Source organism: Sus scrofa, chromosome 2 (assembly GCF_054392235.1).
Source record: "Sus scrofa isolate SSC_HxYL_T2T_F1_AM1 chromosome 2, Sscrofa_HxYL_maternal_Yorkshire_Landrace_v2.0, whole genome shotgun sequence".
NCBI lineage: Eukaryota > Metazoa > Chordata > Mammalia > Artiodactyla > Suidae > Sus > Sus scrofa.
In genome coordinates this window covers 76,418,177-76,445,491 of record NC_139384.1, presented here as the reverse complement: position 1 = coordinate 76,445,491, position 27,315 = coordinate 76,418,177, and the positions used below count along the sequence as shown (strand labels likewise).

Genomic DNA, 27,315 nt, shown 5'->3' with positions numbered 1-27,315 from the left:
AAAAAAAGTTTTATTGACATATAATTAATTAATTCATTTTGGTTTTTAGGGCCGCACCTGTGGCATATGGAAGTTCCCAGGCTAGGCACATAGTTTTCATACCCACTCCACATTTTCAAAATTTATTTTATTGAGGTATAGTGGATTTACAATGTTAATATCTGCTGTACAGCCAAGCAATTAAGTTTTATACACACATACACATACTTTTTCATATTCTTTTTTTTTTTGTCTTTTGTCTTTTTAGGGCCGCACCTGCAGCACATGGAGGTTCCCAGGCTCAGGGTCCACTTGGAGCTGTAGCTGCCCGCCTACACCATAGCCACAGCAATGTGGGATCCGAGCTGTGTCTGCAACCTACACCACAGCTCACGGCAATGCCAGATCCTTAACCCACTGAGCAAGGCCAGGGATTGAACCCACAACTTCATGGTTCCTAGTCAGATTTGTTTCCGCTGCACCACGACGGGAACTCTCCATATTCTTTTTCCATGATGGTTTATCACAGGATATTGAATATGGTCCCCAGTGCTACAGGATCTTGTTTATCCATTTCTATATCTAATAGTTTGCCTCTGCTAATCCTAAACTCCCACTCCCTCCTGCCCTCACCCATGTCCCCCTTGGCAACCACACGTCTATTCTCTGTGTACCAGCAGACTCCACATTTTTTGATGTTTGCTGACGGCTTATGCCTCACCTCTCTTCCCCTTGTGTCCACACTTACAAGCTGATGACAAAGTCTGTAATCCCTGGGGCATTAGTTTCACATTCCAGCTACACAAGCCCCTGTCTATGTACAGAACTCGTGGCCTGGCCCCACCCCTGACAAAGGTTGTTTGCTTGACCAAACTTTAGTCACACTCCTGAATCTTCTCTTGGGTCCATCTGTGGACTTCCTTGTAAAATCCAGCTTTAGCAGAAACCCTGCTAAGTTACCTAAACCAGAACTGCCCAGCCCCTGTCCCCCATAGCTGATCACCTTCTATATCTTTCCAGGTTCCTACACCCCCACCATCCCTCAGGTGATGTGTGAGCACCTTGGCCTGACTTTCATAAGAATCCTGTTAGGTCACTTTATCCAGACCTACTAGTCCCTGATTTTTCCCTTAGAAATTTTCCATCCACTGAGCACCCCCCACCTTGCTCTCAGGCCATGAATTCCTACCTGTACAGGCTGTATTCCCAGTTGAACCCAATCTCAGGTTCCACCCACTGTGAAATCCCATCATAGTGATCTCTGTACCTGTCCTAAAATCTGCCTTACTCTCTTTGACAAGTGTCATTGGATACTTTAACACCCCTACACCCCTTAGCCACAATACCAACCCAGGCCAGGCTCCTTATCTTGCTTTCTGCAGCCATCTCAGAGCTGCTTGAGAAGCCAGCCCTGCCCTCCCACTAAGACCTCAATTATGTGGGTCATAGGCTTTTCCCTACCCTGTGTGTGTATATTCGCATGACCCACTAGCATCAGTCTCAGCATGTGAACCCACCTCTGCTGTTGACTGTAACAGCTGGCCCCATGAGCAGCAAGCATGTCCAGATATGACCGCCACCCATGGGTCTGTCTTCTGCACAGACTTGCTCACCTGCTCTGCTGTCCAAAGGCAGCCGGCGCTGGGGGCTGCTGGGCACTGAGGAGCTCATGCTGTGAGCTCTGCTGCCCTGTGTTGCACTGTTGACCTACCAAGCCTCAGTTTAGGTTCAGCCCCCAGAGTTGGCAGTTTTGAGAATTCCTAGGCTTTGAGGAACCACAGTACAGGATTGGAGCCCTCCTGAAATTAGTTCTGGATCATTATCTGTCCCAGGATTTATCTTTGTGTTAGAAGCTATGACAGAGGCTGAGTTGGCCCCTGACATGCCCTGGGTGGGGATGGCAGAGACAGACTCTACGCTGTGCAAGCGTTGGACCCATTGGGCATTGCTCCTGAAAGAACAGTCATTTTAAAGGAGAGAACGAGGAGTTCCCGTCATGGCGCAGTGGAAACAAATCCCACTAGGAACCATGGCGTAGTGGAAACAAATCCTACTAGGCCTTGCTCAGTGGGTTGAGGATCTGGTGTTGCTATAGCTGTGGTGTAGGCTGGCATCTGAGGCTCTGACTGGACCCCTAGCCTGGGAACCTCCATTAGTTCCAACTGATGTCAGCCTGGGGTCTTTAAACCCTATGAAGCAGGAAGTTGTCACAAAAGAGACCCCTAATCCTTTCTTTCTTTCTTTTTTTTTTTTTTTATAGGCACACAAGTGGCGTATGGAAGTTCCTGGGCCGGGGTCGAATTGAAGCTGCAGCTTGTGGCAACACCAGATCCTTAACCTACTGAGCCAGGCCAGGGATCGAACCCATCCTCATGGACTCTATGTCAGGTTCTTAACCCACTGAGCCACAATCGGAACTCCCAAGATCCCCCCCCTCCCCCGCCACATACACACACACACACACAATCCTGATGGCATTAATGTGAGGCACTCTGGAGGAAAAAATGTATAAATACCAGGGTAGAGAGATCACTCTCTCCCCCAAGGTACATACAGTGACCAAGAACAAAACAAAACAGGGAAAGACAGGAGAGAGAAAGCAAATGAAAAAATACTGAAACAAAGGTCCACAATTTGACCCAACAGAAAATGTGAAATATACTAAAATAACTTACACAACAAAAAAGATAAAGGGGGTAGTGTGTGGTTTCTGAAGCCCCTACAACATAGGTTCTGAGTTAAATTTGCCATCAGCTATACTTCACTGATGCACAGACCTTTGTGCAAATAATCAATACTGGGTCTCAAATTACGGCTGTATTGTGACCCCACTAAACCTAAGCAGGTACCCTGATAATCTCAGAGGAGTTACTAAATATAAAATAGGGGACAGGGAGTTCTGTCATGGTGCAGTGGAAATGAATCTAACTAGGAACCATGAGGTTGCAGGTTCAATCCCTGGCCTCACTCAGTGGGTTAAGGATCTGGTGTGGGTGTGGTGTAGGCCGGCAGCTGTAGCTCCAATTAGACCCCTAGCCTGGGAACCTCCATATGCCGCAGGTGCAGCCCTAAAAAGCCAAAAAATAAAATAAAGTAGGGGGCAGGTAGATGTGTCTCACCTTAACCATCAGCCAACTATTCTCTTTCCTAAAGACCCCATGGTCATAGGACCCATTTGTCCTAAAGCATCCTATAGTGAACAGGAAGACTCTGGACTAATGATTTGTAAATTAAAACGAAATAACATTTTTGCTGATTCCAAATTGGCTTGACAAAATAGGACTTATCCCCCAGGTAAATTACATAATATGGCCAATGTAAAATTAAACAGGGCTTTGAAGGACTAAAAACCATTATACCAAAATTATTTAGTGAAGGAGTTCCCTTGTTGCAAGTGGGCTAAGAGTCTGGCATTGTCACTGCAGCCCTGAGGTTGCTGCTGTGGTGCAGGTTTGATCCCTGGCCTGGGAACTTCCACATGCCGTGGGAGAGGCCAAAAAAAATTATTTAGTGAAGAGGTAATTACTCCTAGTGCTTCCCCTTTTCACAGTTGAATTTGGCAGAAAGAATGGAGGACACCTCCTAGTGGATTAAGGCAACCCCCAGGCTGTGGTTGCACCATGCAAACCCCTGTTCCCTGTCCCTAACATTATTGAAATTGCTGGCTCCCTTCACTCAGTAACTGGTAAACATCCTACTCTCATAGATTGGTATTATTTCAACAGCCTCTCACCTGCAGCTGGTCTTCACCTCTGAAGGGATGTGACACACCTTTACCTGCACACGGTCTCTGCAGACAGGACTAAGCTTCGTCCACCTTGCTCCAGGAGCACAGGTACGACGTTACATTAATGACAGTCTCCTCTAAGGAATTCATTTGACATTCAAATACAAATACTGTAAATACAATTATTGTATAACATTGACATACAAATATTGAAAGCAGGAGCTCATGGAAAGTGGATGGGGTCATTAGCCCACTCGTAAGTAAGGCCCTGACACCTTGGTTAAATCCCTCAAAATTATTTGGTAACCCAGGGGCTCCTCTCTCCCTGACACCATGAAGAAATAGCTGTTGTCGGTCCCAGCATGCATAGCATCTCCTAGGTGGTTTTAATGCTCGGAAAGCAACTTATTCTCATTTATAAATTTTATTTCTAGGAGTTCCTGTTGTGGCTTGGCGGGTTAAGAACCCAACATAGTGTCTGTGAGGACGTAGGTTCAATCCCTGGTCTCACTCAGGGATTAAGGATCCAGCATTGCCATGAGCTGTGCACAGTCACAGATGTAGCTTGGTTCCAGCATTGCTGTGGCTGTGGTGGAGGCCAGCAGCTGCAGCTCTCTGATCTGACCCCTAGCCTGGGAACTTCCATATGCCAAAGGTGTGGCCCTAAAAAGGAAAAAAAAAAAAAAGAATGAAAATTAGTTTGGAAGTGTCCCCTTCTATCCACGTTGTTTCAAGAGCTTGAAAAGAATTGGTATTAATTCTTCTTTAAATGTTTGGTAGAATTCACCAGGGAAGCCATCTGGTCTCGGACCATCCTCCTATCCTCCCTTCTCCCAACCCCCTTCCCTCCTTCACCTCCCCAGCCCTTTTTTTTCTGCGCCTGCAGTATACAGAAACTCCAGGGCCAGGTATCCAACTTGAGCCACAGCAGTGGCAATGCTTAACCCACTGTCTGTGCCACCTTTGTTGGGAGGGTTTTGTTTTTTTTTTTGTCGTCTTTGCCATTTCTTGGGCCGCTCCCACGGCATATGGAGGTTCCCAGGCTAGGGGTCGAATCGGAGCTGTAGGTACCGGCCTACGCCAGAGCCACAGCAACGTGGGATCCGAACCGAGTCTGCAACCTACACCACAGCTCACGGCAACACCGGATCCTCAACCCACCGAACAAAGGCCAGGGATCGAACCCACAACCTCATGGTTCCTAGTCAGATTCGTTAACCACTGAGCCAGGACGGGAACTCCAGTTGGGAGGGTTTTGATTACTGACTCAACCCCCTTATTCATTGCTTAGCTGTTCAGATTTTCTGTTTTTGTGATTCAGTCATAGTAGGTTGTATGTTTCTAAAAATTTATCTAATACCTCTGGGTTATCACATTTATTAGTGTATAATTGTTCTTAATAATCTTTTATGACTCGTACTCCTGTGGTACCCCTTATAATTTCTCCTGTTTTATTTCTGATTTTATTATTATTATTATTATTATTTTGTCTTTTTGCCTTTTTTAGGGCTGCTTCCTGCAGCATATGGAGGTTCCCAGGCTAGGGGTAGAATCGGAGCTGTAGCCGCCAGCCTATGCCAGAGCCACAGCAACGTGGGATCCGAGCCGCATCTGCGTCTGCGGCCTACACCACAGCTCACAGCAACGCCAGATCCTTAGCCCACTGAGTAAGGCCAAGGATCGAACCCGAAACCTCATGGTTCCTAGTCGGATTCGTTAACCGCTGCGCCACAGCGGGAACTCCTTATTTCTGATTTTCTTATCTGAATCTTCTCTCTTTTTTCTTAGGCTAGCTAAGGGTTTGGCAATTGGTTTATCTTTTCAAACAACCAACTCTTAGTTACTTTGACCAGTTTTTTACTTCCATGTGTTTTCACATCTTTTCACTTCAGCTTGAGGAAATCCCTGTAGCATTTCTTACAAGGCAGGTTGTAGTGAGGATTTTTTTTTTGTTCTTTTCATCTCTTTTAGTTTTGGACGTTCTGTCGACATTTTCTCTTCCTCAGTGTGTGATTATTTCCCTTTCACATTTCCACTGTATTGATGTGTTTCCCCCCCATCAAAGGAATAGTTCATTTCTGTTCTGTTTTTTACTTCTTGCATTACACATTTGGTTCTTTATTAGAGCTTCCATATTTGTGTTCATTACCTATCCGTTCTTGCATATCTTCCACTATTTGTGTTAGAGCATGTTAGTTGCTTTAAATCTGGTCTGATAAATCTCGAAAACCTGCTACATCTCAGTCAGGGCCTTTGCCTGGTCCTAGCTCCTGAAGATGTGGGTTTTTTTAAAAAGTCCTTCACTGTGCCTTCGAAATTTTTTGTTGAATACTGGACATGATGTACTGCGAAAAGTAACTGTGAAAAAGAGGTAAACAGGGCTTTGAGGGTGAGGTTTTATCTTTATCTGACTAGCATTCAGGCTGTGTTTACAATTTTTTTGTAGCTGTCTGAGGTAAAATATCCTCAGGTGTCCTGGCTTTTGTCTCCCATGTCGTCTTTGGGGTACTTTAGAGATTTGTATCTAAGTTCTAAAACATACAGTTCTTTTCGTGTTTTCTACTATTCTTAAACATGAGTCTTGTTGACATAATGGTATGTTGCAGGTGGAGAGGAAAAGTTCTGTAGTCTCATGAGGCGGTTTCTGTATTTTCACGAGCCTGTGTCCCTGAGCTGTGTCCTGTGGTATGATAAGAAAAATATTTGGTCTTTGTCCACAGTTCTTATCAAAGACCTCCTCAAGCCCTTGGACTTTAAATGATAAGCGTGATAACATCTTACTTGTAGAGGCAACTGTTTCCAGGCCCCTAGGTGGGGTCAGGGTAGGGGGTTGGTCACCAGAGGCATTGAACTTTCAGCCCAGCCTGGCCTCTGGGGAGGAGAGTGGGGCTAGAGATGGAGCTATATACCAGTGGTCCTTGCTTTAGTCAGTCAGGCCTGAAGAAGGAAACTCCATCTAAACCCCTAGAGCCTGGAATTCAGAGAGATCTGACTTAGTGACACATCCGGGTGCCTAGAGAGGGCATGGAAGCTCCCTACCCCCCACCCTCCCCCAACCACCGCTTTGCCCTGGGCCCCCTTTCCACTTGGCTGTTCCTGACTTTTTTTTTAAATCATCTTTTATGACAAACTGGTAATAATAAAGTGTTTTTCTGTTTGTTTGTTTTTTTATGGCAGCATATGAAGTTCCCAGGCTAGGGGTGGAATCATAGCTGCAGCTGCTGGCCTACGCCACAGCCACAGCAGTGCCAGATCTGAGCCGAATTTCTGATCTACACCACGGCTCACGACAAAGCTGGATCCTTAACCCAGAGTGAGGCCAGGGATCAAACCCACATCCTCACAGACACCATGTTGGGTTCTTAACCCACTGAACCACAATGGGAATTCTTAAAGTGCTTTTCTTAATGTTTAATCTTCTTAATGTTTCTTGATAGAACAATTATCAGAGTTGTTCTAGCCAATTAACAAACATGAGATGCCATCCAGGGACCCTCTGAATTTGTAGTGGGCCATGCAGAAATTTGTGTAGCCTGCCCCCTTCCCTTTTTGCACCTGGCATCTGCCATGGTGGCAGTCTCATGGGATTGAACCCTACAACTGTGGATGCTGATGTTAACTCTGGTTGGTTTGTGTTAAAATTGAATTGTAGGACACCCAGTTGGTGTTGGAGAGTTGGAGTAGTTTTGAAAAACATACTGAGTATTTGCTAATAGGTTAGGCAAAAAGGCTGGAGGAGACTCCATTTGGCCATTTCCCTCCCTCTGTGTCATTTAGGCACTGGCAGAATCCCAGTTGCTTAGCCTCTAATGAAACAGATTCTTTTGAGGACAGAACTAGTTAGGAAGATTAGAATAGGAGTTCCCTGGTGGCTCAGTGGGTTAGGGATCTGGCATTGTCACTGCTGTGGCTTAAAAAAAAAAAAGAATATTGTGGGCATATTTCAAAATAGCTATTTCTCTGTTGCTTTCCAGTTTCGGAGACAGCCATTTGCCCTATGACCTCAGTTCTTTGGTAGATCTAGACCAGTCATTGATTTTTTGTGTGTGTTTGCTTTTTACAAAAAGTTTGGTTTGTTTGTTGAGGAGGGGACTGTTATTTTTTAACCTCTTTATCTGTCAGACCAGAAACCAGAGGTCTCCAACTTTTTTTTTTTTTTTTTTCACAGCCGCACCTGCAGCATATGGAAGTTCCCGGGGCAGGGGTTGAATTGGAGCTGCAGCTGCTGGCCTGCAACACAGTCACAGCAACACCAAATCTGAGCCATATCTGTGACCTATGCCACAATTTGCGGCAAGGCCAGGGACCAAACGCACATCCTCCCAAACATTATGTCGGGTTCTCAAAGTGCTGAGCCACAACACGAACTCCATTTTTTCATGTTTGGCTACTGATGTGTTGGGAAAACTCAGTATTCTTCCTGAGTAGAAAAAACCCAGTTCTCTCCTCCTGTGTGTCTCCCTTACTCTTACCCAGAAAACTTCACTTCTGAAACTGCTGGTCACCAAATGTGTGAGGGTTTTTTTCCCACAATAAGTAATTCTTTGTGACACAAGCGGGGTGTCCTACAGTTTAACTCCGACCTAACATGGTCTCCCTGGAAGTAACACCAGATTCCACGGGTGAAGGGTTCAGTCCCACAAGGTTGCCCACTACCCTACCCCCATCCCCCACTTCAGATGCCAGGCACAAAGAGTAGGTCCCCAGGTTAACTCACAACTTCTTTTTTTTTTTATTTTATTTTCCCACTGTACAGCAAGGGGGTCAGGTTATCCTTAGATGTATACATTGCAATTACAGTTTTTTCCCCCACCCTTTCTTCTGTTGCAACATGAGTATCTAGACATAGTTCTCAATGCTATTCAGCAGGATCTCCTTGTAACTCACAACTTCTGTTTGACTTCACTACAAGTCAGAGGTTCCTGCAACCCCCTTCTTGGGTTTTGTTTACTAGAACTACTCACAGAACTCGGGGAAACAATATAACATTGACCAGTTTATTAAAGGATATGATAGGGAGTTCCCATTGTAACTCAGCAGTAACCAACCTGACTAGTGTCCATGAGGATGTGGGTTGATCCCTGGCTCTGCTCAGAGGGTTAAGGATCCCATGTTGTTGTTGCTGTGTCATAGGCCAGCAGCTGCAGCTCTGATTCGACCCCTAGCCTGGGAACCTCTATATGCCAAGGGTGCAGCCCTAAAAAAATAAATAGATAAAAACAAAGGATATGATAAAGGATATAGGTGAACAGCCAGATGAAGTGATACTAGGGTGAGACCTGGGAGGGTCCCCATGGAGTTGGGGTGCATCACCCTCCTTATATGCAGATAAACTCACCAATCTCAATGCTCTCCAGATCCCATGTTATTAGGATTTAACGGAGGCATCCTCACATAAGCATGGTCAATTATTAGCTCCATTTCCAGGCCCTCTCCCCTCTCAGGATGGGATGTTGGGTTACAAATCCCAAGCTCCTAAGCATGGCTTGGTCTTTCTGGTGAACAGCCCCCATCCAGGAGCCCCCACCAGAGTCACTTTAGTAGAACAAAATAAGCTCCTTGTCTTCTCATTTCAGTTACTGTATTTTGTAGCTCTTCTTGTTTAAGTTTTATATCTTGTATCTCTTTGGTCAGTGTTTCCCGTAAGTTATCCATCTTTGCCTCCAGTTTATTTCCAATGTCTTGCATCATCTTCAGCATCAACAACCTAAAGTCTTTCCTGGAGGCTAAGAATCTCATCGCTTAGCTGATTTTCTGGGGTTTTTTCCTTTCTCCCTCATCTGAGTTAATAGTTCTCTGTCTTTTCATTTTTATAGGTTTTTAGTGTGGTGACCTTTTTACAGATAATAATAGAGTTGTAGCCTCTCTTACTTCTGGTGTCTGCCCCCCTTGTGGCTGAAGTCTGCATGGGGGCTTGCTGTAGGCTTCCTAATGAGAGGAGCTGATGCCTGTCCACTGGTAGGTGGAACTGATTCAGATCCCTCTGGTGGGTAGGGCTTAGTCTCTGGAAGGGGTTAGAGGCAGCTGTGTGCCTGAGGGGTCTTTACGTAGCCTGTTTACTGAGAGGTGGGGCTGTGATCCCACCTAGATTGTTGTTTGCCCTGGGGCTTCTCAACAGCTGACTGACAGGTGGGGCCAGATTTTCCCAAAATGGCCCCCTCCAGAGAAAGGCAGCTGCTGAATATTCCCGGGAGCTTTGCCTTCAATGTCCCTCCCTCACAACAAGCCACATTCACCCCTCTTTTCCCAGGATGTCCTCCAAGAACTGTAGTCAGGTTTGACCCAGATTCCTATGGAGACCTAGCTCTGCCCTGGGACCCAGTGCACGTGAAAGTCCGTGTGTGCCTTTTAAGAATGGGGTCTCCATTTCCCCCAGTCTTGTGGAGCTCCTGTGCACAAGCCCCACTGGCCTTCAATGCCAGATGCTCCAAGGGCTCTTTCTCCCAGTGCTGGATCCCCGCACGTGATGGTTTGATGTGGGGCCCAGAACTCTCACTCCTGTAGGTGAGTCTCTGTGAACCAGTTAGTTTTCAGTCTGTGGAGCTTTCCACCCGGGAGGTATGGGGTTGTTTATATAATGAAATTGCCCCTCCTACCTCTTGATGTGTCCTCCTCTTTTTCTTCTGGAGTAGGATATCTTTTTTAAGGTTTCCGGTCCATTTTGGTGGAGATTGCTCAGCCTTTAGTTGTGAATTTTGTTGTTTTTAGGAGAGAAGTTGAGCTCCAGTCCTTCTATTCCGCCATCTTAATGCTCTTTGTCTTCTTATTCCTTAAGAATTGACAAGGGTCTTAAGAGCCATGTGCCAGGAACCAGGGACAGAGACCAGTGTGTATATTTTCTATTATGTGACAACTGACAACATGTGAAAGGCTTACCCCCTCCTTCTTCCCTCTGGGCCCCACATCTGTACAGGGTGATAAGAAGAGCTTTGTGCGTGAACCCCATGCTAGCCCACCCCCTAACCTCAATTTAAAAAAACCCAGGCAGGCTCCTTTCCTTGCTCTCTGAAAGCATTTCCCACCTTCTCGAGAGGCCTGCCTCACTCTCCCCAGAGACCTCAGTTGTCCAAGTAATGAACCCTTTACTATATTCCTAGTGGATGGATGTTTAGTCTCCACCACTCAACCAAATCTTGGGTGGCAGTCAAGGTTCCACCTGTCTCTAAAGATTATGGATTATGGAAAAGATAAAATGGTGTATATATATTGTAATACACTTTACTTACTTCATAGCAATGTGCTTTGTTTATAAAAACTACATGGGATGATGAATTTATGTAACTCATTCTTTCTCAGTTGACACTTGGCTTCTTACTAATTTTTGCTGCCAGACTGCCACTTTATAGGACAAACCAACATAGACAAATTATGTTCTTTTTCAACCTTAATATCTTCCTAAAATTTTTTATCAGCAACTATATTCAAAAAAGAATATACAGAATGTTTTGTGGTAAGTTTTAGTAATAATAGAAACATCCTTGGAATCTTCCTGAAGGTTCACAAATGGCCTGTGGGCAGTGGTGAGAGTGTCCAGACGTTCCCATTCCTGACTCATCCCCACCCCGCCGCACACACAGTCATGGCTTTGAACCTCTGTTGATCCTTCATACCTTCGCCGTCTGTTATTTTTCACTCCGCCTCGGTCTTTCAACTTGCCTCCTTTAACCTTTCAACAAATAAGTATTAAAGGAATTTCACTGAAAAAGTTTCCCGGCTTCTCTGCCCCAGTGCTTCGCACACGCTGGCATCTGAGGCTTCTGGGGGAGGGGGGAACTGTTGCGGTGTGTGGGGGGGTTCACCCTCCCACCACAGCCAAGCCCCGCTGAGGCCAGGGGACTTTATAAAGTAGCAAATGGGGGTGGGGGTGGGGAAGGAGGGATAGATGGGCATCTCCCACTGGAAATGGTCAAAGATCAAAGTGGAGCCAGACTCATTACATATGGTGAGGTCCCTTATAAGTGTCCGCGTTTGGGAAGAAGGGTCACAGTTCCATGAGGGCGTCGCGGCCTTATGGTTCAATGCAGTGTCCGCGGAGGGGACAGTTCTGGCCCACTGCCGTGACAAGGTCAGCGCAAAGACACGACCCCCAACCTGCTGTCACTCAGGCAGGAAGGGCGGGGCCTTGCGTCTAACTGTCCAATCAGGGGTGTCGCCGGTTACGTACGTGTGGGCGACGCTCCAGTGATGGGCGTGGGTGGTGTGGACGGTTCGCTCAGACCTCTTCGCTCCCGCGCGGTAGATCCGTGCGGTTAAAGGCGGTCGGTGGCTGCGCGGCATCCTGTATCACTGTGAACGGCACTTGCCGCGACAGTCGTGGGGTGGATAACCCGGAAGCTGAGAAACCGAAAAATGGTGAGTTAGGGGCCAGGTGTCAGGAGACCGGGGCGGAGGGACCGGTTGGGACCAACCGTGGCGGGACCCGGGCCTCCCCACGGTCAACTCTGGACTCTCAGACCCGGGTGCACCGGCAGCGCGGCACATACTGTAGGGGCTCCGCTAGCGGTTGGAGCCTAGGGCGGCCTTTCCTTTCACTGCTGCGACCGGGTCTCCTCTGGATGGTGCGGAGACCACAGGATGGTTATCAGGGGACAGTCGTGACTCAGTATCCTAGGTTCCTGCGCTGGAGGAGCTATGGTCTCTGGGGTCCACAGTCCCTCCTTTCTCCTCCGGGACTACTCCTTTTTAACCCCCTCACTTTTCCTAATGTTTGAAGAGGGTCATAAATTTACCACCGTGTACCCCTACCCCAGCTCTTCCTTGGGCAGGCAATAAATGCCTAAATTTCCAGATCTTTCCCCACATTCCCAAACGCCATCTTCTCCTTTTCAGTTAGAGGTTCCTTATTAACTATTTGTCCTCCGTGATGCATTTCAAATTACGCAGTAAATTGTTTACCGTTTCTCCACAGACTCATGAATGGCTCTTTTAAAGATTTACTTGTCTATGTATATTTTTCAATGAGAGGAAATCAGATTAACCACGTGATACTACTTTGCTTAAATCTGTCTCTGCACCCCCACCCCCAGTCTTTCCTGGGCACAGACATCCAATTTGAGCCCTTTGGGTGGACGTTCCTATTTGGAGACTCCTGGGTGGTCTGTCTTTTCATCACAGTTCCTGGTCAGCCCTGCCCCTCTCTGAGTTTGTGACTTTATTCACTTTAAGTCTCCGTTTTTAATAACTTTAAATGTACCTGATCAGCAGATCTTGGAAGAGAACCTAGACTACTTCCAAAGGGAAGAGGTGAATTCCAGAAAAAAAATATTCCATTATAATATTCCATTAGTTTCTTTTTTTCTTGATTTTTTTTTTTCTTTTTTCATTTTCACTTTTGTTTCCTTTTTTTTTCTTCTCATGAGTGACTAAGTAACATTCAGGATCTGGTTTTTTCTTCAGTTATGATCATTTCCATTTTCTTGCCATGGAAATAATAATTAACCGACATTTATTTTCTGAAAGGAATAGATATTTGTGTATTTTTTTCTTGAGCTAGAAAAAATGCCTTACAATTTTCTTCCCTCTTTTACACATAAATTCTGGATTAGAGTGGTTGGGCTGAATTATTCAAACTGGGTTTGTGGCATTTAAAATATCAATGGTGTCCATGGCAACCCCAGTAAGGAGCAGAGACCACCATATTTCCAAGCTGAGTACCCCCTGCTTGAGCCTGCACAGGAAAGTACTCTGTTGTCCTGGGGAGCCTGCTCACACCAACTGTGGAAGGAGCCTTTATAGTGAGAGAAGATACAGAGCCCTGTAAAGCTGGGAACAGTGGATGGGGGTGGGGAGTGACCCCCTTTCTGAGGTTGTAACTGTGGTTTTCTTGGGCCTGTTTCTAGACACAGGTTTGAGCTGCATCCCCAGTGCCCAGAGTGTAGGTACACTCCGTAATTTGAGTATATTGAGAAAGTCTGTGAAGGTGAGGAGTCCTGTCTCCTGGACAAGAGTTTATGAATTTCCGAGTACATTTAAGTTAGAACTTTAAGTTGAATCTGGCCAAGAGTTTTGTGTGTGTGTTTTTCTTGCTTTTGGTTTTTTTAGAGCCGCACCTGCAGCATATGGAAGTTCCCAAGCTAGGGGTTAAATCAGAGCTATAGCTGCTGGTTTGCACCACAGCCACAGCAAAGCCAGATCCCAGCCATGTCTGACCTATGCCACAGCTTGTGGCAATGCCAGACCCTTAATCCACTGAGCAAGACCAGGGGTAGAATCCACATCCTCGTGGGTACTAGTCAGGCTTGTTACCACTGAGCCACAACAGGAACTTCCTGGCCAAGGGTTTTCTTTTTGCCATTTCTAGGGCTGCGTCTGTGGCACATGGAGGTTCCCAGGTTAGGGGTCTAATTAGAGCTGCAGCCGCCAGCCTACACCAGAGCCACAGCAACGTGGGATTCGAGCCGCGTCTGCAACCTACACCACAGCTCACGGCAACGCCGGATTCTTAACCCACCGAGGAAGGCCAGGGATCGAACCTGCAACCTCATGGTTCCTAGTTGGATTCATTAACCACTGAGCCACGACAGGAACTCCGGGTTTTCTAACTTAAAAGAACTAATGCCTGGGAGTTCCCCTTGTGGCCCAGTGGTTACAAACCTGACTGGTACCCATGAGGACTCAGGTTCCATCCCTGGACCTGCTCAGTGGGTAAGGATCTGGCATTGCATGAGCTGTGTTGTAGGCTGCAGACAAAGCTCAGATCTGGCATTGCTGTGGCTGTGATGTGAGCCAGCAGCTGCAACTGATTAAACCCCTAGCAAGGGAACTTCCATATGCTGCTGGTACAGCCCTAAAAAGACAAAAAAAAATAAAATAAAATAAAAAAAGAAGCCTGTAAGAGAGAGCGTTTGCATTATGGTGGAGCCTCCAGAGTTCATTCCTGTGGCTGCTCAGGTGTCCTTACCCTCCTTCACCAGGGATTGACCCACTCTAGGAGTTGTATCCCCACAGGAGTCTGGACCTCAAGCTTGGGAAGGTGGGTTTTCTTCTAAACTGTGGGGAAGCAGCTGCTTATCTCACTGATTCAAATGTTTGCATCCCTTTCCTTGTGTATGTTTATATATTGAATACTGCATTCTTACCTATAGTTTCCCTTAATAGTTTATGAGATTATTTACTCTGAGTGTATATTTATAGTTTCCAGGCTTTAAATATATTGAGAGAAACATTGGGAGTAAGGCAAGGAATTCTGGAACCAAACAGTATTTATTCATTTTAGGCAAGAGAGCCTCAAGATATGAGCTGGGTGTATTTGAGTGCTCAGGTGGTTTTTACATTTGTAGGTCAGGTTTTTTTATGTGCATGCCCCAAGAGAGCTTTGAAATTTTAAGTGCTATATTACTGAAGCAAACGAATTCCTGTAATTGATACGAAGAAAACCATATAAAACTTAACATATATCATTGAAAATCCTAGTACATTTAATGGATTAGACCCAAATTCCTAGTGCATTACAGATTACATATTTCTGAAATAACCCCCAGAGTGAGTATAAGGAGAGACTGATGCCTTTCTTGTTAATTTTAGTTAGAAGGAGATTTAGAAACTTTTTTTTTTTTTTTGTCTTTTTGAGGGCTGCACCTGCGGCATATGGAGGTTCCCAGGCTAGGGGTCTAATTGGAGCTGTAGCCACCAGCCACAGCCACAGCCACGCCAGATCTGAGCCATGTCTGTGACCTACACCACAGCTCACAGCAGCGCCAGATCCTTAACCTACTGAGCGAGGCCAGGGATCGAACCCACAACCTCATGGTTCCCAGTCCGATTTGTTTCTGCTGTGCCATGACGGGAACTCCAAAATTTTTCATTTTTTATGACTTAAACTTTTATGACCTTTAGCTTTAAAGGAATAAATCTTAGAATCTATAGAAAATAAAAAATTTTTTAAATTGAAAACAAAAGTAAGTTAACTAAAAGTAAAGGCTCTTGGAAGTTCCCTTCATGACTCAGTGGTTAACAAACCCAACTAGGATCCATGAGGTTGCAGGTTCGATCCCTGGCCTCGCTCAGTGGGTTAAGGATCTGGCGTTGCCATGAGCTGCGGTGTAGGTCGCACACGCAGCTTGGATCCTGCTTTGCTGTGGTTGTGATGTAGGCCAAGCAGCTGCAGCTCCCATTCAACTTCATATGCTGCCGGTGTGGCCCTAAAAAGCAAAAGGGGGGGGGGGCTATTAAATTGAAAAATATGGATTATGCAAATTACTCAGTTAACTTGATTATTTGATTATTTCAAATAATGGGAAGGTAAGCAAAAATCTGTTAAGGTCTAAAGTAGACTCCAGAATATCCTGGCCCCTCAGGTGCTCTTGCTTCAGTCACCCCCAAATAACAGGTATCAGTCGTTTCTTGAGCATCTTGATTTGGTATTTCTTTATCAAAAAAGAAGCAATTGCAAATGCATATTTCTTTCCCACTTTTGTCCTTACAATGAGTAGTCAAATTCCACATTTTCTGATGTTTGCTCACAGTTTAAGCCTCACCAGTCTGTTAAATAATAAAAATTATCCACATAGATTTTAAAGGTCTAATCAGCTTTATTAAGTGATTGGTGAATCAGACAGCATCTCATCTAGCAAGCAGAGAGTGTTCCAAACAGAAGGCTTGTATGGGCAAAAGAGGGTCGGGATAAGGAAAGAGTGGGTTATCTCATCTTCCTTTCAGGGATAGAAAAATCCTGTGTGGCAGATTACCTCATTGGTGCTGACCAGGAAATTCCAGACTGGTTAAAATTACATTTCTGGGGGAGGCTGTATTTGCAGTTAGGTTAGGTATTAAGTCTTAGTGACATGGGCTTAGCACACATGGCTCCATTTGGGGCCTTTTGTTTCTTTTTAACACTGCCCTCTTCTCCTTGTGGACATGCTGATGAGAAGTCTGGGTCTCCTTTTGTCTAGAGATTGCAGGAGATTGTGGCCACACAAGCCCCTCCCTTGGGCAAGAATTGTTGCTTCAGTCCCACCCCGCAATCACAGTGAACACCCAGGCCAGGCTCCTTTTCTTGGTTTCTGAAGCCATCTCAGAGGTGCTTGAGAGGCCAGCCCTGAGACCTCTATTCTGTGATCCGTAACTCTCCGGGTGGGGAGGGAGTTTGCTACACGCGCAGCAGCCCCAAACCATAGCTCTGCAGGTGACCATAGCAGTTGCCACTGAGCAGCATGTCCAGACAAGACCATCACCTGTGGGCCTGTCTCCTGCTGGGACTTGCTCTGCTGACTGATGGTAGCCGGCGCTGGGGGCTCTGCTGTGAACTCTGCTACCCTCTGTTGCATTATTAACCTACCAAGCCTCAGTTTTAGATCCAGCCATCCAGAATTGTCATTTTAAAAACTCTTAGGCATTTGGGAGCAGCAGTATGGGACTGGAGCTCTCCTTCGATTAGTCCTGGATCTGTCTGTTTGCTGGGATTCATCTCCGTGTGAGAGTGAAACTGTGATGGTGCCAAGGTTGGACCAAACATGCAAGGCACACCTGGGAGAGGGTGACTGTAGCCTGTGCAGGAGCTGGGCAGTTGGATGGTAGTTCCTGGCAGAGCAGTTATTAAAGAGAAAAGAGAAGAGGGGAAAGGCAGTCATTAGAAGGAGGGTGAGTCCCCACTCCTAATTCTAGAGAGTTCCTAAAAACCGTTGAGTTCTTCTGCCGCTGCCTTTATTGCAACAAAGATCCTGACCTTTGGGTTTATAGGGGACAGTACCATGGCACCCATGTGGCACAGCCAAGGGATTAGTGCAAACCTGACTTAAGCCCAGGTCCCTTAGACTTTAGAAAGTAGCCAGATGTTGTGGAGGAGGCCTCTCACCCTGGTGACAGTGATCTGATGCTCTCTGGAAATAGAATTTATAAATATCAAAGGACACCCCCTCCCCCAAAAGACATAGAGTGACCAAAAAACAAAACAGGGAAGGACAGGAGGTGGAGAACAAAAGAAAAAAAAATTCTGAAACAAAGGTCCACAATTGGACCCAACTGGAAATCCAAAATATAAGGAAAGAATGTATACAATCAAAAAAGCTGAATGAGCACACCTGACTTTGGGCCCTCTACACCTTAGTTTCTGAATTAACTTTGCCATATGCTGTGCTGCACTAATTCTCAAACTTTCATGCAAATAATAACTCCTAGGGCTCAAATTACAATTATACCTGGGATCCACTAAATTTAAGCAAGATGCCCCTGATAATCTTAGGGGAGTTACTAAATATTATATGCAAGACTAATAAGCATATTTTGCCTAAACTGTATGAGAACTATGGTCTTAAACTGTCCTTGGTCTTATCACCCACTGTCCTAAAACAGCCCACACCAAGGAGGAAAGGTCTGATCTAGTGAATCTTAAATGAAAAAAGATTTTTTGAGTTGCAAGCCAGAGAACTAACCCATACAACAGCCGTAACCAGGGCCACAGTGGTGACAACACCAGATCCTTAACCCTGAGCCATGAGAGAACTCCATAAATGAAGTTTTAATTTAGTCTTTGCCACTTTCAGGTTATATTGATAAATGGGACCACTACATTAATTTTTTTTTTTTGTCTTTTGTCTTTTTAGGGCCGCACCCGCAGCACATGCAGGTTCCCAGGCCAGGGGTCTAATCGGAGCTACAGCTGCTGGCCTACACCACAGCCACAGCAACACAGGATCCGAGCCACGCCTTCAACCTACACCACAGCTCATGACAACACTGGATCTTTAACCCACTGAGCAAGGCCAGGGACTGAATCTGCAACTTCCTGGTTCCTAGTCAGATTCATTTCTGCTGCGCCAAAACGAACAGTCCTGGGGATGCCCGGGACTACTATATTATGTTGATAATGGGATTCACTGACCTTACCTCCCAGTTATATTAGTTAATATGGCCCAGTGTAAATTAAACAGGGTTTCAGAGGATTGAAAATCATTGTACAAACTGTTTAGTAAGGAAGTGATTAATCTCCTGTGCTTCTCCTTTTAATAGCTTTATTTGGTCTGTTCTTCTTAAATCTGGAAAGAATGAATGACACCTCACACTGGATTGCGGCAAACTTGGGGCTATGACTGCACCAAATAAACCCCTATTTCCCCATCCTCAGCATTTTGGAAATTACTGACTCTAGCCACTCGGCAACTGGTAAACATTCTGCTCTCACAGATTTGGTTCTGTTCAATGCCTGTTTCAACAGCCTGTCAGTCGGCCTTCATCTGTGAAGGGACATAAAACACTTTAACCTGGTTACCCTCAGGAAACCACAACACCACTGCCACTTTGCACACATTCTATGCAGGCAGGATGTGAACTGTAGCCACCTTGCTCCAGAAGCAAAGGTATGACATTACACTAATGGCATCCTCTTCTGAGGACATCACAATATAAAAAATATTGAGTTCTATTTGAGCCCACTTAGAATGTTACTTACAAATTGGCCCACCTTGAATAATGTCCTGCAAAAAAACAAGGCTCTGGACTCTGGTCAAAATGCCAAATTAACAGGCAGGACTCCTGTTAGTCTCATCAGACACTGCTTCCCAATAGAGGCTTTAGTGACCTCCTCTTGTGCCTCTGGAGTTAGCCATCATGGCCTTAAGTTGTCCATTGGCTTCTAACTCCTTCCCTAGGCCCAAGTCTGTTTGCCTTTTGAGCTGCAGTGACCCCTTCTTCCAGAACTATGCTAAAAATAGCCCTGAACATGTCACCCCTCATCCAGCTTCCCATGACGACCTGGAGCCTGTAACTAACACCCCAGGAGCGCAGCCCAGGTATGGAGACCCCCTTGAGACAAGACACAGCCAAACCTGGGCCCTTAGCCATAATTACCCACAGGAAGGGTGGCCTCCCCTCTCCTCAGTTCTTGCCACATGCCTTCGTGCTGAAGGAGATCACCCCCCCTTCCCAGATCCCCTGGGGGTTCCTTAGGTTCCCTGACTGAGAAGCAATGGAATTCATAAGACTTTGGGGCAACAGGGTCACATTCACATATGATCCAGCTCAGGCAGAGTGGCTGCTTTCCATCTCTTCATTGGACATCCTGATGAAGGAAGGGACTCAGTGGTCCACAACTGACCAAACACCAGGCTTTCGTCTTAGCACTGACCAGCAAGTTGGCTTTGTCAGTGTGTTTACAGACCCCTGGATGGTTGTCTTAAGAGTTGCCCCTTGGAGTTCCCGTCGTGGCACAGTGGTTAATAAATCCGACTAGAAACCATGAGGTTGTGGGTTCAATCCCTGGCCTTGCTCAGTAGGTTGAGGATCCAGCGTTGCCGTGAGCTGTGGTGTAGGTATCGGATATGGCTCGGATCCTGCGTTACTGTGGCTGTGGTGTAGGCCAATGGCTACAGTTCCGATTAGACCCCTAGCCTGAGAACCTCCATGTGCTGCAGGAAGCAGCCCTAGAAAAGGCAAAAAGACAAAAAAAAAAAAGAGAGAGTTGTCCCTTTGTGGTAAAAGAATCCTGTGACTCTCTTGCCTAACAGATACTACAGTGTAAATCAAGGTGCTTGTCTGTATATATACTGAAGCCACAACAGGAGGCCTCACCAGGCCACTCGTATCCATGTCAGCATCCCGGGCACTGGATAGTAACCAAGGCACTCATTTCACTTCTCAAATGATGCAGTGCTGGGCTGTGGAATACGGCACTCAGTGTAGTACCCTCTCGCGTGCAGGCCTCATGAGAGCTCCAAAAGGCTCACTGAAGTAACTTCAGATAAGTTAACTGAAAAATGACCTTTCAGCCATCAGTCACCTAAGATGTTAATGTATCTGACTTCATCTTTTTTTTTTTTTTCCTAATAGACTTTACCTTTCTTTCCAGCAGCTTTAGGTTTATAGAAAACTTGATGACAAAGTACAGAGAGTTCCCACTTAATCTCTCTGCTGTCACAGTTTGCCCTAATTTTTTATATCTTGTATTATCGTGGTACAGTTGGTTACATTTGATGAACCAATGCATTAAAGTGTATAATTTACCATGGTGTTAACTCTTGAGGTAAATGACCTGGGCTCTGGCAACATAAAATGAGTTGTGTTAATCATTTCTACATCATGTAATCTACTTTCATGCCCTTAAAGTCCCCTGTACTCCATCTATTCATTCATTCCTCCCTCCTACCCCCAAAGCCCTGGCAGCCAAAGATCTTTCATTGTCTAACAGTTTTATCCTTTCCTGAACTATGCTTGGAATATTACAGCCAGTAATACTGGATGCTTTCACTTAGTAATATGATTTTAAGGTTTCTCCATGTCTTCTGAGTTTGATACTTCATTTCCTTTTAACACTGAATAACATTTCACTGTATTGATGTTGGAGTAATTATTTCTCTATTCACCTGCTGGAGGATATCTTGTTTATCTTTCAGTCTAGGCACTCATAAGAAAGCTTTTATAAAAATTCGTGCACAGGTGGGTTTTTGAGTTTTGTTTTTGGCTGCACCCACGGCATATAGAAGTTCCCAGGCTAGGGTTCGAGTTGGAGTTGTAGCTGCTGGCCTATGCTACAGCCACAGCCACCCCAGATCCGAACCACATATGTAACCTAGGCAGCAGCTTTTGATAGTGCTTGGTCCTTAACCCACTGAGAAAGGCCAGGGATCAAACTCACATCTTCATGGATACCAGTTAGGTTCTTTACTGCTGAGCCACAGTGGGAATTCCTGTTTTTTATTTTATTTTTGTTTTATTTTTTTATTTTTTATTTATTGTCTTTTTGCCTTTTCTAGGGCCACTCCCACAGCATATGGAGGTTCCCAGGCTAGGGGTTTAATCGGAGCTGCAGCCGCCGGCCTACGCCACAGCCACAGCAACGCGGGATCCGAGCCGCGTCTGCAACCTACACCACAGCTCACGGCAACGCCGGATCCTTAACCCACTGAGCAAGGCCAGGGATCGAACCCGCAACCTCATGGTTCCTAGTCAGATTCGCCAACCACCGCACCACGACAGGAACTCCTGTTTTTTGTTTTATGAACATAACTTTGCAACTTTGTAATTTGGCAAATTACAAAGAACCCTGACCGCGGGACTGTAATGGTTAAGAATGGGTTAAGTATTTTAAGAAACTGCCTGTTTTCCAAAATAGGCATACCATATCCATTCCCACCAGCAATGAGTGAGGGTTCCTTTTGCTCCACATCTTCTCTATCCTTTGGTGTTTGTTCTCTGTTTTGGGGCCGCACTTGCGGCATATGGAGGTTCCCAGGTTAGGAATCGAATGGGAACTGTAGCCGCCATCCTACTTCACGGCCACAGCAACGCCAGATCTGAGCTTCGTCTTCAACCTGCGCCACAGCTCACGGCAACGCTGGATCTTTAACCCACTGAGCAAGGCCAGGAATCGAACCCGTGTCCTAATGGTTACTGGTCAGGTTTGTTACCTCTGAGCCACAACAGGAACTCCTAATGATTGAATTTCTTCTCCATAATCATGGCATATGTGCCAAAAGACAGTTTTATTTCTTCCCATTCCGTGTACCTTTTATTTCCTTCATTGTGAGAGCTTAGACTTCCAGTGCAGCATTGACTAGGACTAGTGAGAAGGGGACATCGCTGCCTCCTGATCCTACCAGGAGGCATTTCATTTCTCACCATTAAGTGTGGTGTTAACTGCAGGGGTTTTGTAGATGGTCTTTCTCATGAAGTTCCTCTCTATTCCTAATGTGCTATCATAAATGGATTTGGGGTTTTGTCAAATGCTTTTTACATTTTCACTTTCTCCCCTTTCATTCTTCATATTAATAATTCCTGTCTTTTCTCTTTTTGGTTCTCAGATTGTATAGATATTTCTGAACTTCAGCCTTTCAAAAACCAGCTTTTGGTTTTGTTGATTTTTCTCAGTGATTTCTTGTAATTTCATTGATTTCCTCTCACTGATTTCCTGCTTACTTTGGACTTAATTTGCTCTTTTTCTAGTTTTGAAGGGTAAAAGGCTTAGATCATTAATTACAGAGCTCTTCAAGTATGTGCCGTCAATGCCATAAATTTCCCTCTAGGTCCTATTTTTGCTGCATTCCACAAATTTCAGTAAATTGTACTTTTTTTCTTCGTTTAATTCAAGATAATTTTTGTTTCTTTTTATGGCCACACCTGCAACATATGGAAGTTCCTAGGCTTAGGAATCAAATCAGAGCTGCAGCTGGCAACCTTTGCCACAGCAATGACAGATCTGAGCCACATCTGCAACCTGTGCCACAGCTTGCAGCAATGCTGGATTCTTAACCCCCCGAACAAGGCCAGTGATCAACCCTTCATCCTCATGGATACTAGTTAGATTCTTAATGCACTGAGCTATGACAGAAACTCCAATTCAAGATAATTTTTAATTGTCGTTGAGACTTCTTTGATCCATGGATTATTTAGACATGCACTGTTAATTTGAGGGGTTTTCAGTATCTATTTTTTTCTTTTTTTTCCCCCTTTTTTTGGGCTGTGAAAGTTCCTGGGCCAGGGATCAACCTTGCTCCAAAGTTGCAGCCTGCACCACAACTGCAGCAACGCCAGATCCTTAATCAAGTGTACCAAAAGGGAACTTCCATTTTCAGTTGTTGGTTTCCAAATTAATGACTTTGTGCTCTGAGAATGTTTTGTATCATTTCCCTTGTTTCAAATTGGTTAAGATGTGTTTTATGTTGGTAATATGTTCTGTCTTCATGAATTTTCCATGTTAACTTGAGAAGATTGTATATTCTGCTGTTGTTTGATGGTGTATTCCACAGTTTTCAGTTGAGTCCACTTGTTTGAGGGCACCGTTCAATTCAGCTATAGTTTTCCTGATTTTTTTCTAGCCGGTTCTCATCATCATTAATAGAGGAGTACTGAAGTCCAATATATTATATTAGTAGATTCATCTGTTTTTTTGCAGTTCTGTCCTTTTTTCCCCACATATATTTTACCATTGTATTGCTGTAAACATAAGCCCTGAAGATAGCTATATCTCCTTGGAGACTTGACCCCTTTATCATTATGTAATGCTTTTCTTTATCCCTGTGCTTTGTCTGAAAGTAATATAGCTATTCCACTTGTTTTTTTTTTTTTTCTTTCTTTTTCTTTTTTTAGGGTACCAGGGGCTTACGGAAGTTCCTGGACTAGGGGTCGAATTGGAGGTGCAGCTGCTGGTGCAGCTGCTGGCCTACGCCACAGTAACTTGGGATCCAAGCCACATCTGCAACCTACGCCAAAGCTTGCAGCAGTGCTGGATCCTTCACCCGCTGAGCAAGGCCAGGGATTGAACCTGAAACCTCATGGTTCCTAGTAGATTCGTTTCTGCTTCGCCACGACAGGAACTCCTTCATCCCTTATTTTTAATCCATCTGTCTTTATTGTTAATGCAGCTTGATTACAGACAACATATAACTGGTTTTTTGTTTTCTTTTTTTTTAATATACTATAACAGTATCTGACTTCAATTATTGTATTTTCACCATTGGCTTTTTTTTTTTTTAGGTATAGTTGATTTACAATATGATATCAGTTTAAAATATAAAAACTAGTAAGTCAAGATTATACTGCATATAAAGTTTTTACCAAATATTGGCTATATTACCTCTGCTGTACAATATACCCTTGCAGATTGTTTATTTTACACATAGTAGTTTGTACCTCTTAATCACCTATCCCTATCTTTCCCCTCCCCACTTTCTTCTCTGCACTGGTAACTGCTAGTTTATTGTATCCATGAGTCTGTTTTGTTATATTCACTTGTTTCTTTTGTTTTTTAGATTCCACATGTAAGTGAAGTCGTATGGTACTTGTCTTTCTCTGACTTAACTTCACTAAGCATAATGCCCTCCAGGTCCATCCATGTTGTTGCAGTTGGCAAAATTTTATACTTTTTTATGGCCAAGAAGTATTCCATTGCATATATTTACCTCATCTTTATCCATTCATTTGTTGATAGACTCTTAGATTGCCTCCATATCTTGGCTATTATAAATAATGGTGCTGTGAATATTACCATGCTTGTATCTTTTTGAAATAGTATGTTCATTTTCTTTGGATATATACCCAGAAGTGGAGTTTCTGGATCATATTTTTAGTTTTTTTGAGAAACCTCAATACTGTTTTCCATAGTGCCTGCACTAATTTACATTCCTACCAACAGTGTGTGAGAGTTCCCTTTTCTCCACATCCTTGCCATTTGTTATTTGTGGTCTTTTTGATGGTAGCCATTCTGACAGGTATGAGGTGATGACTTGTTTCGATTTGCATTTCTCAGATGATTAGTGATGAGTATCTTTTCATCTGCCTGCTGATGATCTCTATGTCTTTTTTGGAAAAATGTCTACTCAGGTCTTTTGCCCATTTTTTAAACCAGGTATTTTTTATTTTACTTTATCTTATTTGATTATTTGTCTTACAAGGGCCGCCCTCATGGCATATGGAAGTTCCCAGGTTAGGGGTCAAATTGGAACTGCAGCTGCCAGCTTACACAACACCCACAGCAGTGCAACCTGCACCACAGCTCATGGTAACTAACACCAGATCCTTAACCCACTGAGCAAAGCCAGGGATCAAACCCAAGTCCTCATGAATATTAGTTGGGTTTGTTACTATTGAGCTACAGTGGGAACTCCCTATTGTTTTCTTTATACTGAGTTGTATGAGCTATTTATATGTTCTGGATACTAATCCCTTATCAGTCATATCAGAGACATCAGGTCCTTAACCTGCTGAGCCACAACAGGAACTCTGAGGAGGGTTCCCTTTTCTCCATACCTTCCAGCATTTGTTGTTTGTAGACTATTAATGATGACCATTCTGACGAGTGTGAAGTGGTACCTCACTATCGTTTCGATTTGCATTTCTCTGATAATTAGTGATGTTGAACATCTTTTCACCTGCCTAGTAGCCATCCATAGGTCTTTGGAGAAATGTCTACTTAGGTCTTCTGCCATTTTTTGATTGGGTTGTTTGGCCTTTTTTGTTGTTGAGTTGTGTGAGTTGTTTGTATATTTTGGAGATTAAACCTTTGTCAGCTGCATTGTTTACAACTATTTTATCTCATTCTGTAGGTTGTTGTTTTTTTTTTAAGGGCCGCGCCCAAGGCATATAAAGGTTCCCAGGCTAGGGGTTGAGTTGGAACTGTAGCTGCCAGCCTACACCGCAGCCACAGCAATGCTGGATCCAAGCTGCGTCTGTGACCTACACCACAGCTCACCGCAATGCTGGATCTTCAACCCACTGAGCAAGGACAGAGATTAAACCCACGTCCTCATGGATACTTAGATAGGTTCGTTACCGCTGAGCCGACAGGAACTCCTGTCTTTTCAGGTTTATTTATGGTTTCCTTTGCTGTGCAAAAGCCTATAAACTCAATTAGGTCCCATGCATTCAGATTCTTATCCACTGCACCACAGCAGAAACTCTCTGTCACCCTTTATTTTTAAAAAGTGAAGGTGAGATTATGAAACCAATTCTTTTAAAATATACGCTCGTCTTGGAGTTCCTGTCGTGGCTCAGTGGTTAATGAATCCGACTAGGAACCATGAGGTTGCAGGTTCAATCCCTGGCCTTGTTCAGTGGATTAAGAATCCGGCATTGCCGTGAGCTGTAGTGTAGGTTGCAGATGTGGCTCGGATCCCACGTTGTTGTGTTGTGGCTCTGGCGTAGGCCGTTGGCTACAGCTCCCATTCGACCCCTAGCCTGGGAACCTCCATATGCCACGGGAGTGGCCCAAGGAATGGCAAAAAGACAAAAATAAAAAAGTAAAATATATACTTGTCTTGTTACCAAGTTTTGCTGCCAAAATCTATGAATTAAAACTCAGATTGCCACATCACAGGGCAAATAGTAAAATTCCTTTCTTCTCCAGACTTCATTAATTCTTTATTTTTTATCAAAGAGAATGTACAGAATGTTTTATTGAAAGATTTAGTAGTAATAGCAATATAAACATTTTATAATCAAGATTCTTAAGTGGGCCTTGAGCAGTCTTTAGAGTCTCACAATGTTCTGGTCCCTCATTCATCTCTATCTTGCTTCATAGATGATCTGTGTTGATCTTTAGTTACTCAGACCTTTACCATCTCTTCTTTTCACTACGCAGTGTTGTTTTAGTTTTGCCTGCTTTGACTTTTCAATAAATGAGTATTAATGAAATTACATTCAGAATGTTTGGGGGGGAGGGGTTCCTGTTGTTTCTGTCCATGAGGATGCGGGTTCCATCCCTGGCCTCACTCAGTAGGTTAAGGATCTGGTGTTGCCTAGAGCTGTGGCATAGGTTGCTGATAGAGCTCGAATCTGGCATGGCTGTGGTGTAGGCCCGTAGCTGCAGCTTCAGTTGGACCCCTAGCCTGAGAACTTCCATGTGCCTCAGGTGCAGCTGTAAAAAAAAAAAAAATGGGGAAGGAGTTCCCAGCATGGTGCAGCAGAAACAAATCTGACTAGGAATGAAGAGGTTGCAGGTTTGATCACTAACCTCTCTCTGTGGGTTAAGGATCCGGCATTGCTGTGAACTGTGGTGTAGGTCGCAGATGCGGCTTAGGTCCTGCATTGCAGTGGCTGTGGCCAGCAACTCTAGCTCCGATTGGACCCCTAGCCTGGGAACCTTCTCCATATGCTTCAGTTGCAGTCCTAAAAAGCAAAAAAAAAAGGGGGGGGAGGGGGAGTTCCCGTCGTGGCAGTGGTTAACGAATCCGACTAGAAACCAT

General features: G+C 44.6%; 1 protein-coding gene and 1 long non-coding RNA gene across 5 annotated transcripts in view; one reads left to right on the top strand and one right to left on the bottom strand.

The window, feature by feature from the left end:
• The window catches only part of LOC100521431 (uncharacterized), a 43,202-nt gene that overhangs the window by 7,822 nt on the left and 8,065 nt on the right, over nt 1-27,315 (top strand). Inside the window, exon 2 of one of the 3 annotated variants that reach the window (XM_085012739.1) lies at nt 3,686-3,814. Coding sequence is in view for 1 of the 3 variants with exons in the window: in XM_013990640.3 (XP_013846094.1) it covers nt 12,056-12,058 (3 nt within the window). In the remaining 2 variants the exon portion in view is untranslated. Of the gene's footprint in view, nt 1-3,685; nt 3,815-11,892; nt 12,059-27,315 lie in introns of those variants that run through there. The other 2 variants (XM_085012740.1, XM_013990640.3) reach the window with 2 other exon arrangements.
• The window catches only part of LOC146405476 (uncharacterized), a 53,502-nt gene continuing 34,038 nt past the window's right edge, over nt 7,852-27,315 (bottom strand). Inside the window, exons 2-5 of one of the 2 annotated variants that reach the window (XR_014837554.1) lie at nt 11,871-12,040; nt 11,317-11,372; nt 8,903-10,475; nt 7,852-7,931 (exon numbers count right to left, since the gene is read on the bottom strand). This is a non-coding gene — a long non-coding RNA (uncharacterized LOC146405476). Of the gene's footprint in view, nt 7,932-8,902; nt 10,476-11,077; nt 11,373-11,870; nt 12,041-27,315 lie in introns of those variants that run through there. The other variant, XR_014837553.1, reaches the window with a different exon arrangement.